The 13,117-nt window shown below is 38.4% G+C and overlaps 1 protein-coding gene across 1 annotated transcript in view; it reads right to left on the bottom strand.

Annotated features, from left to right (window-relative positions):
- Nucleotides 1-11,877, bottom strand: part of fbxw8 (F-box and WD repeat domain containing 8) — a 29,900-nt gene extending 18,023 nt beyond the window's left edge. The window contains exons 1-7 of the mRNA XM_041786876.1: nt 11,309-11,877; nt 11,117-11,221; nt 9,613-9,777; nt 9,147-9,235; nt 1,960-2,117; nt 1,661-1,857; nt 849-1,067 (exon numbers count right to left, since the gene is read on the bottom strand). Of these exons, the coding sequence (XP_041642810.1) occupies nt 849-1,067; nt 1,661-1,857; nt 1,960-2,117; nt 9,147-9,235; nt 9,613-9,777; nt 11,117-11,221; nt 11,309-11,761 (1,386 nt within the window). The 5' untranslated portion in view covers nt 11,762-11,877. The remainder of the gene's footprint in view (nt 1-848; nt 1,068-1,660; nt 1,858-1,959; nt 2,118-9,146; nt 9,236-9,612; nt 9,778-11,116; nt 11,222-11,308) is intronic.
- Between the last annotated feature and the right edge of the window lie 1,240 nt (nt 11,878-13,117).

The raw sequence follows: 13,117 nt of genomic DNA, 5'->3' as shown, positions 1-13,117 counted from the left end.
TAAAAAATCTGGACAACAACAACAGAATAACAGCACCGAGTAGCAGTTCATGCTTCCTTATGTAGTAGTCTTAACCATAACATCCAGTGTTTCCACAGCAATAATACACATATCATGCACAGCAAGTTACAACCAAAAAAATGAAAGATTTCTCACCTTCAAAAAATGCTGGAAATATTTTGGGTACTGTGATAATCAACTGAAAATAAAACTGAGCATATAGCCCTTATCAACTGACAGCCAGCTGATTGCTTGCTATTGGCTAAATGCTCCCATGCTGCCATATTTAAACTGCTCTAGTCTGGCTATGTTCTGCTGCTCTCTTTGCAAGCTGCTCTTCCAACCCTCCTCCACCCCAGCTCCTCCTTCATTCTGACTTCATCATTGTCTTTCAGCTCTGCTCTGGATTTTGCTGCTTCTCTTTTTGCCTTATGCTTTTCTTATTGGCAACAAGTGCTATTTAATAACTGCTAATAAAGAAGTATTTATATATGCAAATAATGTGTGTTTCTTTGCAAAGTGGTCCTGACTGAACTGTATATAGCACAGTATTAGTTATTTTCCAATTATTTTTAACATTTCAGAACAGAAATTTGACATATTGTCCCTTTAGATAGTGTTTCAAGACTGTTGATAATATAAATGTAAAACTTCTCCCAGAAATGTAAGCATGCCATACCCAGAGATTATTCTAACAGCATGTTTTCATGGATGATACAACTTCTTAAGACTCTGTTAGGCCTCATTCCAACAGAAACTTTGTACTACAGAGTGGGGTCATTTACATACTCACAGTCTATATTGACAATGTGTTTGCTAATAAAAACTGTAAGACCGACTGAACTTGCCTTGTTTCCTCCATCATGCATTGCCCATCCTGTGCGCTTCACTCCAAATGCAACAAGGGAGGCTGAGGCGTCCAGGCAGGTAACAGGGTGACCATAGACTGAGTGGAGCATCTGTGGTTCCTCCTGACGGGGGTCCAGCAGGTACACGTCCTCTCCTGCTGAGAGGGTTGCCAGCGGAGACGGCTGCCTACTGCCTGGCACCAGAACCAGGTTTTCCACCTGTAATACAGCCAAAACAGAGAGTTAAGTCTACAGTGCCTTCCCCAAGGATACAACTTATTTTAACTGTAGCAGGCATAAAAAGCTTAAGTAGAATTTAAAATAAAAGACATTTAAAATTTAAATGATGATTTAAAATATGTTTTGTGGGGGTGCTTGCTGTCATGTTTGCATGCCCCTTGTACTGGGGTTGCTATCCTCAAAGCAGGCCTGTGTCTCCTTTCCTGCATGTCATTCCCCACACTATCTTTCCTCAGTTTCCAACTCTATCCACTATCCTACCTGAATAAATGCATTAACGCCTGAAAAATACATCTTTATAGAAAACAATTCTTACAAAGTCCATTTTCAGTTCTTTAAAAATTTCTTTTAATAACTTCCAATTCCCCATGAGGCCTCAAGACAGCTGTAATCTAAGATTATTTTCCTAATCCTTCAAAATGAACCAACAGTTTGTTGATTTATAAGGTCAGCAATCACATCTATCTAACACACACAAAAGTCAATGTGTGATGTAAAATCATTAAATCAACACAATAACCCATCATTATGGAGCATGTCACAAATACGAGGAATCAAATAGCCTTACTTACAGCCTTTGATAGCTGTGTTTGGCAGAGAGTCCTCCAGTAGCCGTGATCATCTGCAGCATCCAGACGAATGTCAGGCCCCGCTGCCGAGCACATGACAGGGCTGTCACAGCTCACAGCCAGGGCCTGGATCCTCCCCGGGGTCTGGTAGTGGTGGAGGGGCTCTCCCCCTGTCTCTATGCTCCACAGGTCCACACAGCCTGCAAATAAAACACAGTGTGTTAGCACGTTAATAAGATACAGATTTTAATCAATCATTTAAATGTAAAATAATTCAAAAGGATGTCACAAAAATCTCTCACCATCTTCGTATGCAGCAGCAGCAACTGTGCTGTTCACCTGGACATGACTAACATAAGGTCTGGGTTCAGAGTTTGCTGACAGACTGTTGGTCTTCAGGTAAGAGGCTGTTGAGTCCCAGTGCAGAGTATCCCACAGTCTCACATCACCAGACGTGTACCTGACATACAAATAAGCACAGAAAATCCCTGAGTAGGTATGATTTGAATATTTAAGGCTGAATGAAAAAGGAAAATGAATATGAAGGCTGAAAATTGTCCTGTTTTCTGCTGCACTCAGTGAACTTTGTCTTTTCGAGAATACCTGACGTCACCTTCTCACCACTGAATCATGTCCCCTCTCACACTTTCCCAGCTTGTTGTCATTTTGTTTTCCAAAGTCTTTGTTACATGATCTTTCCAGGATTACAGGGGTGTTGTTTGGGTGGAACAAGGCGGCACATTTCACCTCATAATGCTCGTCACAACAGCAGGATGTGAAGGTTATTCTGCCCTCAACAGTCACTTGTACAGTAATTTTAGATAACTCACATTTCATTAAAAAAAGACTTTTAATGTATGTCTTTATTCAGGTCTTTTTACTACAATCTCACTTTTTCTGTAATGTTTCACCTTTACATAAAAGCTTTCAATTCAGTTCATTACAAATCATTTGCATAGCTCACTTAGAAATAGAACCGGAGTTAAACATTTGTCAGAATTTCACAAAGAATTTGAGAAATTGTATAAACATTCATTAATTCAAATCAAGTTTACACTAACAGATGTTACTTGCTTATCTAAACAAAACCTATAAATTCAAAGAGCTGCAGTTATAAATGAGAAAGAACAGGGTTGCTTTGTTTTGTACGTGTTTCTGCTCGTTTTACAACATATATTAGCAGTGCATGCAGGATGCTCAAATAACATCACCAGGACTTTCTACAGACAGATGAGGTAGTCAGCCTGTGGGAAAAGGTATCCAGGTAGAGGTTCCAAAATCTTAAGAAGGTCCTTTTCCAAGAAATTTTGAGCATCTGATACTTAATTCCCTCCTATCTGGTGAATATTTTGGCAACAATTTGTGGTGGTGGAAATTAAATTATGTAAAAGGGCAACACAGAGTTATAACTTATTAACAAAATAGCCAGCTACTTTATACATGAAGCTTATATTGGTGCAAAATTTGATGTTATTTTCTCAAACGGTTACTTTAAAATGAGTGTTTTACTGTTAAACAAAAAAAAAAGTTTTATGACAGGATCATGTTCACAGCTTTAAACATTAAGATATAAAAAGACTTTAAGAGAAATTGAGAATTTAAAACCCATATAAAAAGAATTTACAGCAAAGCTAAAAATTAAATGTTTAAGTCCCTCGAAAGTGAAATCCAAAATGTCTTAACACATTAGATATGTGATTTCACACATGTGAAATCGCTGAGATATCTGTGTGACTGAATTTTGGATTTGTAACGTTAGAACGTTTTCCACCTCTTTCTTAGCTAGGTTTAATTTGGGCAGGGTAAATATAGCACCCCATTATTTTACATATAGGAACTACCCCACGCCCCCAATGCTGCACTGGTATAAAATCCCAGGGTAGTTTGTTACTAGCCAATGTCACTGTCTTCACTGAGAATTTACAGCTAGCTACATGCCTGTGTTTTTTCATTGTGAGGTAACTTTGCCAAATTCATCAGCCACAGTGGTCTGCAGGTCATTAAAAGCAACATAACAGAGAGATTTGTGACAGAAAACCAACTTCTGTCTCTGCTTTGGCTGTGAGATTATCTGGCCATAGTTCACCGTTAGGTCAGGGGGCAGGCTAATTAGAGTGCTCTTCTATTTTTCACTTGAACAAGGTGAAGCAGGAACAAACATGTGACCTGCTGATGATGTGTTTTAATCCATTTTTCACTTGTCTTTAGTCCTGGATGATTAAAAGAAGTGGGATGTAGCTTTGTCTCTCTCAAAGCAGCAACAGTTTAATCCCTCCTGTCTGTTAGCATCATCATGCTAAATATCAGTAAAGTAACCGATGATAGACATGATCTGTTCCCTCCAAGTCTGTCACAGTAAAAGTCTCCAATGCTAATCATCATTGAGGACTTTTATTTTGAAGAGCAACATTAAGAAATGGAGTGTGTTCAGCAGCAACTTAACAACAAAGGCTTTTTCTCTCTAAATTGTTGTGACAAATATGATTGTTACTCTGGTGGAAAGTTGTAACATAGCAGCATAAAAGCCAGATGATTCCATCATCCAGGTGAGAGGATCGTATTTCTCATAAGTGGGTGTAGCTTCAGTTCATTCAACCAACGTACCCACACCATCCTTAAGCAGATTTTATTTTCATTTGTCATGATTTTGAAGCTTAATTTAAAATCTTTTATTATTGAAATTAAACACAATGACCTGCAATACACTTTTTAATCCCTTTGCAGGGACTTAATGAGTGATTTCTCTGCAAAATTAGATCAATTCTTTGTTTATGCCACGAAGGCCCATTTTTGATCTAAAAATAGTTTACCAGCAGTTGAAATGAGCCTTAAATGTACAAAAAAAGAATCACAGCTTGTTAGTAAAGCAGTTCTATTATTTCAATTGTCAGCTGCTTTCCTGAAAGTTGTTGCTTGTGGGAAGTCCTGCGTGACCAGCATTTCGACACATTTCACAGGATGAAACAATCAATCGGATGAAACATCAGGTGAAACAAGTGTGTGGAGGCTTGATTATGATTACGTGTATTGTAGCCATCAATTGCAAGGGACAGCATCAGCAGCTGCAGACAATTATCAAAACAATGCTATGAGAATCTTCAGTTTTAACAAGAGTGAGCACAACTCAATCTGTGAATTTATTGGATTAATGTATCAGCAGTCTTCTCTCCTTCTCTCTCTCCCTCGGTACTACACACATGTGGTGGTGTTAATGTATGGAAAAGTAAAGTTCAGCAATTACACCTGGGCAGAAGGGATGGGCAATATGGACTAAAAAATGTATTATGATATTTTGCTGTATTTATTGTGATAACGATAAATCACGATAAAGAATAGCGCCATTCAACACAACCTTTTTGGCTAGGTAAAATGTATCAAATGGGCTGCTTAACTACACCAGCTACATATAAATTAGTGCTGGCTATTGCCACTGATTGCCTGAATTGATTAAATTCTGATTCTTTCTCAAGGCCCTGATTCAATTCAGGTCTTGATTCAATTCAATTCAATTCAATATCGATTCATGTTGGGATATTTTAGTAAAAAAAACCTAAACTGCTTCAACATTTAAGAGATTCAAAGAGAAATTTAGTTGAAAATAGTACAAAGAATGTTCCAACTTGGCACATTATTAAAAATCTCAGGGTTTGCATTAAAAACTGACCCTAAACTAGAAGTATTTACATCACTATTTTACCTCCATTCAGCCCATCCTGAATATAGCCTCTTTTGTCCAGTTTGCCTCCGTCTTTGTAGATTTTAAATCCAAATGCAGTCTGACATCCTCTGGTCTGGCAGTCTTGAATAAACCTGAGCTGCCACTTCTAGTACTGTCTATGTGTGGAAAACACTGGGTCTGGAAAACTTGAAAGCACTGGTTTGATATTTTCTGGCATTTACAGGCAGAATCATTGATTAATAAACTGAGAAATAAACTGCAGCCAACTAAAAAAGGTATTTTTAAACATATAACTAAGTGAAAGATTTATCTCACTGTCTTACAGACAAATATAATTTTTCAAATATATATATGGGCCATTTGAAGCCCACATTGATGAGTTAGTGGAGGGAGACAGGAGATCTTTTGAGGAGAAGTGGGAGAAGTGATACAGCTTAACTGGCGCTACATTACAAACAAAGATTAAAATCACTGTGATTCTCTAACCAGCCTCTGACGTTTGCTCCTCAAAAAATTTAATTTTTTACTGTTGCATTTTCTGAGCTCTAATGACTTCCGTCTGCCTCTAAAATCCAATCAGTTGCTCATATCATTCAGCATAAAGGTCAAGAGAGGTCTGTAAACTTCTCTTCACATAAATTGTGATGAAATGTAAAGGCTCATAGCGAATCAAATTTCATATCTTGTCCGCCAAAAATTCAGAGAGACTGCATATTTTTCTTCTTTATAATCTCAACTCATCTATGTTTTTAACCCTTTCGCTCCCAGCCTGATGTACCAGTAAAGCTATCCCCGGTTTCTACTCCCTGTTCACTTTGCTCACTCAACGTGCTCTCACTGCTGGAGACGACAAAGTGCCAGCGTTCCCACCTCCACAGATCATCATGTATGAGCAAATCCCCACCTCGTAGCCAGAGTGACACAGCGACAGTGAGTGTGACAGAGGGTGTACATGTGTGTGTGTGTCACAGCGCAGTGTTTGGCAGGAAATCAATGATAGGAAAACACACTTTTGATTAATTGGTACATCACCTCAACAGGATGATGCTGCTGAATGTTGTCCAAATAAATCTGTGAAAACTTTTACATGCAAACTTTCGAACTACAATCAGCGTGTGAGTCCTGACAGATTTGGCCTTTTACACCCCTGTTTGACTAGAGATGGTGGGTTAATGAGGCAATGTCTCCCGTTGTCTCTGAAAGGCCAAGTCTCATTCCATTACTTTAATAACAAGGTTTTCTAATCTTCTTCCCCTTATGACTATTGATTCTTCTCTTATTAATGAAATTAAAGGACTCTTTCTTCCCTTAATGACCCTTTAAGAACCAATAATGGGAAAAATATTGATGCTGTTAAATTGTTAATTAGTACATCTAGAAGAATTTAAGAGCATGTTTGCATTGAAGGGTGTTTTTTCATGTCTGGACAGTTTAAGCTTGGCTACTCCTACAATTACTAACACGACAAGATGAAAACACGCTGTCTCTTCTCCAGTGAGACACAGCAGGACCAGAGGGAAACTGATCACATCTACCTCCAGAGACACTGCCTCCTGGGCAGTCAAACAGGCTCCTGGGGTTCATCACAATCTATCACTGTCTCAGTTATTTCAGAGCAACATTTGTTTAGTTAAGCTGCAATTTATGTACTCCTCCTCTAGCAACGACCCCCATCAGTGAAGCCATTAATAAAAGTATACAGAATCATTATCTAACTATGTCTTGTTACTCGTCAATAAGCTGGAAATTTGAAACCAATACTAACACAGTTCATCAGTATTGACTCCCAGGAGGTATAAACTCTGCCCTTGTGAACATTTCTGAAATAAGTCCATGTGAAGACACGACTGCAACCATGTTCACAAAGGTTGCTCTTCCCTTACAGCATTCTTTATTTTTGTCATTCAATCAATGTAAAAAAAAAAAACTAGCCTGTAAAGTGTGAATTACTGTCATGACTAAAAAAAATCGTTCAACCATTTCGCATTTTGCACTAAATTCAACAGGAAATAGTCACTTTGACTGTAGAAATGTTGGGACTTCAGTAGATCAGAGTTTTTTTCATAAATGCAGGGTATTTTGATACATCTGCTTTTGTACTTCTAATCTTTATTTATTGTACTTTGAGTGTGATGGATCATAATGAGCGATTAAATAACAGCTTGCTGCTCTTTAGATGGCAGCAGATGGCTTGTCAATTTTTTAAACAAAGTTTCATTTGAATTTATGCACACTTTAATTTCCATATCTCAAATACTCTAAAAAAACAATAAGAGAACTGTTTTAATTTTTAACCACATTATGTTTAAGAAATTTCATGGCACTAATACAATTCACACAAGAAGAATGAAAAGACAAAACAAGTAGACTGCCAAACACACACTTTAACATTTACCCGCACAAACCCAAACACCTTCTTTCTGGAGTATGTATGTGCACACTCAATGTGCACACATGATATGATATGATATGATATGACATGATATGCAGAACATGGCCTACAAGAACAATAAAATCAGGATATATAGAGTCTAAGAAAATCTGAGATTATCAATATATAGAAAGACATTCATCTGACTTGCTTTATAAAAATTAAAAAAAAAAAAAAAAAAAAAAAAAAAAACACTTTGGGATGTTGAAGATAATGCAGTGAGCAAATTGGAAATCAGTCATGTGTTTTGGTCATGGGGCATTCTTGGTGGATTTGGGGAAAACAATCGGAGGATTCTCTAGTATTTTTGGCATACCTCTTAACAAGTCGCGAGTCCAGCTGTTTGGAAAATCACCAGCAGAATCAAAGAAAAAATGTTTTCACTTGTTTTAAGGATTAAGAGCAGCAATAACAAAACTAATCACAAGCAGTTGGTTGAAAAAATACATTCAAATGGAAGGCTGTTGTAAATAGAATATATAAGATAGACATTAAATGTGTGAAGAAAGATGGGGAAAATGGGAGCAGTACATAAAGCATAACACCTTTAATGATTCTCTGTCAAGAAGTGATGACTAAGGTGAGTAACTAACTAACACACAGTATTACATGTGTTTGTGTCTTCTCTGTTTATGATTGTGTACGGATTTGCACATGAGTTATGATGTATACATCACACATGCGTCTGTCAATGTTAAATGAGCACAAAATTCTTGGGGTACCTGGCTATCAGCAATGTGGATAATATGGTACCCAAACACCTACATGGATAACACCAGTAGGTTGTTGTACATTTTATGAACTAGATGTGATTAAGCTAGGTTAACCTATTTCCCCTCTCTCTCTCTGGTCAGTTTTTCTATTTTGTCCCATTTGATTTATTGGTTGTCATATTATCTCTGTGTATTAATCTCTTTCTTTTGTACTGTATTGTCATATGATGTCTTAAACGCAAATAAAAAATATAAAACTTTCAAGAGGGGGTTCCTGCTGGAGGCTAATGTTATATGTTTGGTCCTTAGAGTGGCAAAGATTGGGAACTCCTTGTTGACATCTCTATCTGTAGCACACTATTCCAACACAAAGTTCACCCCTGGTGCTCTCACCTCCAACTTCTTTGTATTCCTATTTGAAAATACCTGCAGTTGCTGCTTTTGCTGCTGCTAAAAAATTTGAACACATTGTTCCTAAGACAACCATGGTTGGTTACCAATCACTGTTCTATTGCACCTATCAGTTTTAAATAACATTCACTTGTTAAATGTAGCATTGTCAATCAAGCATCCAGTCATAAATCAGAAGATTTATATTCTGAGTGGCTTATATGAGCGCACACACATCAAATGTCAAATGGGACTTTATGAGTCCTTGTAACTCACCCTGCCAAAACAAAGTTGTCACAGGAACTGACATCACACAGCACTTTCCCCAGCTCGAACTGCAACTGGGTGATGGATCCCACTCGGTTCTGCACAAAAAAAAAAATACTTCTTGAAACACACTTCCAGCAACAATACAAAGAGGATTACAAGAGGCACATAGATTCAACAACATATTACATGGCTTTTTAAGATGGTGGATTGTAAAATAAAAGCTGTTTCCATTCTTCTTCTAAATTACAACACGAAACGATTTTTTGAAATAATAATACAGTTATAATCTGTATTACATAATACTGAATTCAAATTCTGAATTATAAAGAGGAGATGTTTAAATAATGCCTGCGGATTTCATTCTGAGGTTCATAAGCAAATTTAATCAACTGGGATGGAAGACTGTGCGGAAATAACGACTGTATAAAAGTATCTGATTCTGAGTCTTCAAGAGAAAACCAGTCAAGCTCACCTTCCAGTTGGAACACACATTTTTGGCTGAGTTCCTGCAGTCTCGTAGCGTGCTCTTCCAGCAGGGGGAGTCGGACACGCTGGCGTCCTGGTGAAAACCTTCCCTCATGCATATTTTGAACCACAGAACAGCGTCCTCTGCAAGAACTCTCCATGCCCTGCTCACCTGGGAGGAGATTGGACAGTGTTACCACCGATTGAGTCAGCATACATTACCAGCTTGCATCAGTTGATTTATTTGTGCTTAACGAGCCCGGCAGACAGCCAAATGGGCACATGCACCATGTGCTGCAGTCCTGCTCAACAAAATGTAATTTACTAATCTATACCCGTTTAGGTCAAATAAGGTCAGAAAGCTTGTCTCAGCAATACTGCAAGTGTAAGCAAACTGTAAGTGTGGGGACTTCAACCAAGAGCTGTAAAAGTAGAAAGTAGACAAAGTACACACAGTGTGATACAGGACTACAAAGACAAAAACTAGACTTAAAAAAAAAAAAAAAAAAAAAAAAAACGTTTTTCATCTGCATAGGATTACTTCTTGTCAGCTACTATCTGAAAAAATCTGCACCAGATAGCTGCCAGCTCAGTTCATCCAAGATCTCTTTCTGAACCCTAATCACAAGAAAACCAGAGCTATTAAATTCGACAAACATAACTTCAGCAGTCTGATACTGTTGGTTTCAAAATGTGATTCTTAATGGGGGTTCTTTATCTATTAAGTGAATGGAGCACTATCTGAATCCTTACCTAAACTGCTGCTTAAGTCCATAAAATATTAAACTACAGAAAAAAATTCTATTTGTAAGATTTTACATTCAGTATTTGTTACAAGACTGTTGAGGCAAAACCAAGTAAATTCTACCTAGGTGTCTTAACATTGGATGTATCATAAGATGTACAGATACGTCTACTTATTACAAGTATCTCAGCCTTATTTCCAGCTTAAATCTTTAAAAGATGTTTATCCGGACCTGTTTTGTAATATGATAATAAGTGTTGTGAAATTTTGGCTAAAAGCTGGATAAATGCACTTGCTAAGATTTAGATTATTTAAGTGTAATATAATGTCTTTTTGTTGTAGAATACATAAATCATATCATCACCCCAAATCCAACACCTATAAACACACAATAATGCTGATTTTATTGGCTGTATGTCTGCAGTTATATCATTGGTCATAAGGTCACAAAAATGTAGACTTAATTAGTAAGAAAACAGATGGATTAAGCCCTGCCATGACATAAACAAGTATTCCAAGTCTAATAGACTGATTTATGTGGTTTATCTCTTATTTTGCAAATGAGAATATGGATCAATGAGCACCAAAAACATCAGACAGTTTTGATGTGACAACACAAACCCTTAGTTTGGGGTTAATTGCATTCTTAGTATTTGCATTGTTGTTCTTTGGGCTCAGGGTTCATTATTTTCTGTTATTCACATTGTCGCTTATTTGACCATGTAAATCTCTTACCCAGGACTGTTTCAACACATCAACTGCTTACCTGTGCACATCTGCCAAGTTCAGTGCAGTTGAGATGCTGGAAAATCTTCAAGGCTAACTCATAAGGCAGCTCAATATCAAAGAAAGGAATGTCATTGACTTCATTCTGCAGGGGAAAGAATATCGACTTGATATTGTGAGCTTATCCGAACAAACCATCATCCATATACAACCATTGTTCTCCTCCTCTTACCAGATCCTGGATGAGCTGATCTACCAGCTCCACATCTTTCTTGGTCTTTCTCTGAGGTTGCTGCAGCTGCAGGGCTGACCTGCAGACATCAGTCACGCTATGATACTGTCTCTTTCTCCTGCTCCTTTCCTCCTGAATTCTGTCCAGCAGCGGACTGGTCCTCCCATCCAGTAAACTATGTGCAATGGACATATATTTAGGCTGTTCCTCTGCAGCAGTTTGTCCTCCTCTATCAACACACCTTCTCTCCTTGGTACAATCACTCTCTTCAGGTTTTAAAGGACTACTAGCCTTGCTGAGTGGTTTTAAGTTTTCAAAATATCTTTGTTGCTCTCCCTTGCTTGACTGACCAGCAGCATCGCAGGAAGAAGAGTTATGTCGCTGCTCCTCTTTCTTACATGTTAGTTCTTGTTTCCAACGCTTCCTGAACGCGTCAAGTTCATCCTCGGCCATATCTGTTATTCATTGTTGACTAAATGCAACTTCCCTGTGTTAAAATCAGTATATTTTATTGTTTTAGCTGTAAAGTGAAGCCATATCGGTAAAGAAACACAAAGCCGTGTTGCACAAGAACGTGTCCTTTGATATAAACAGTCCGAATAGGGACAACGCTTTACTGTTCAACAGTTCCGGGAGTTTTAATTCCGCAGTTGTATTATTGGCGCGTCCTTCTCAACTAAATATATACATGATCTTTGCTTCTATAAATAGCAGCTGTTTTGGCAAAAATGCAGTCGTATCTTGTTTATGGTAGCGTGGTATTATTGTTTGAATACAAAACTAAATGCTTATCTTAAAGATAAAAATAAGAGAAAGGAACAAAATGTTCGAAAACCCCTTACAATAAAAGATCTAAAGAACAATCCAGACCGGAGACATTCAAGAGTTAACTATTGTAGTTCTCTTTTGGGAGAAGATGATGTAAACCCCAAACCATGTGACACTGTAATGAATAATACAGTAGACGGAGAGGGGGGCGCAAGCACAGTTAAGGTTTGATGACAGAAGGGAAGGAGGGTCATATATCCTCCACACTTAAAGAGAGAAGACTGGTTAGGTCTGTCAGAGAAGATGTGCTGGCTGCCGGTAGACCAGCCGTTGCTCCTGCCCGGTGACTCCACCTACAGCGTCCGCAGACCCTCGCCGTGCTCCGTGGCTCAGCTGCTCGCCTCCCGCCTGCGGAGGATTGGAGACCAGCTGGAGAAGAGCTGGACGGCCGGGGAGACGGGCAGCGGCTTCAGCTACGGGGGCAGAGACACGGTGGTGTTTACCGGCAAAGGCCACCTGAAGAGCATCCTGCGCGCCGCGTTAAATTTCACCGTGCACGTGCTGGTCGTCGCGAGGAGACACCTGTAGGGCGCGAGATGGCCGCACCAGCAACAGGTACGTAAATGTGTCACTTTACCTCCGTAGCATCTGAGTAAAGCTTTGACCTACATTCATAGGAAAAGTAACTTAGCATAGCTTTGACAAATTATGCTGTAATTCCCACAACGTCCTGTGTTGCTCTGTTACAAACGTTACAGGCTGAAAATATGATTTTCAACACTTTGCAGCATAAAATAAAGATTAAAATATAGGTTGAACCTACTACAGGATGCTGCTTTGGAGGAATATTTCATAAACTTCTGCCTGTTTCCCTTGATGGTTCAGCTTTATATAATATAGCCTTTGGACAGGCGTAAGAAGAAGACGTCGGCTATTCGAAATAGAGTATACGCAGACTATTTTCTTATAATTCCACTTAATTCACCGGACAAACATGTAGTCTAAATTGAGTTGCTTAGACTAAACCCAATTCAACATTTC

This window comes from Cheilinus undulatus, linkage group 5, assembly GCF_018320785.1.
Source record: "Cheilinus undulatus linkage group 5, ASM1832078v1, whole genome shotgun sequence".
Taxonomy (NCBI): domain Eukaryota; kingdom Metazoa; phylum Chordata; class Actinopteri; order Labriformes; family Labridae; genus Cheilinus; species Cheilinus undulatus.
The sequence above is the reverse complement of the archived record's forward strand: the minus strand, read 5'-3'. Positions and strand labels throughout refer to the sequence as shown.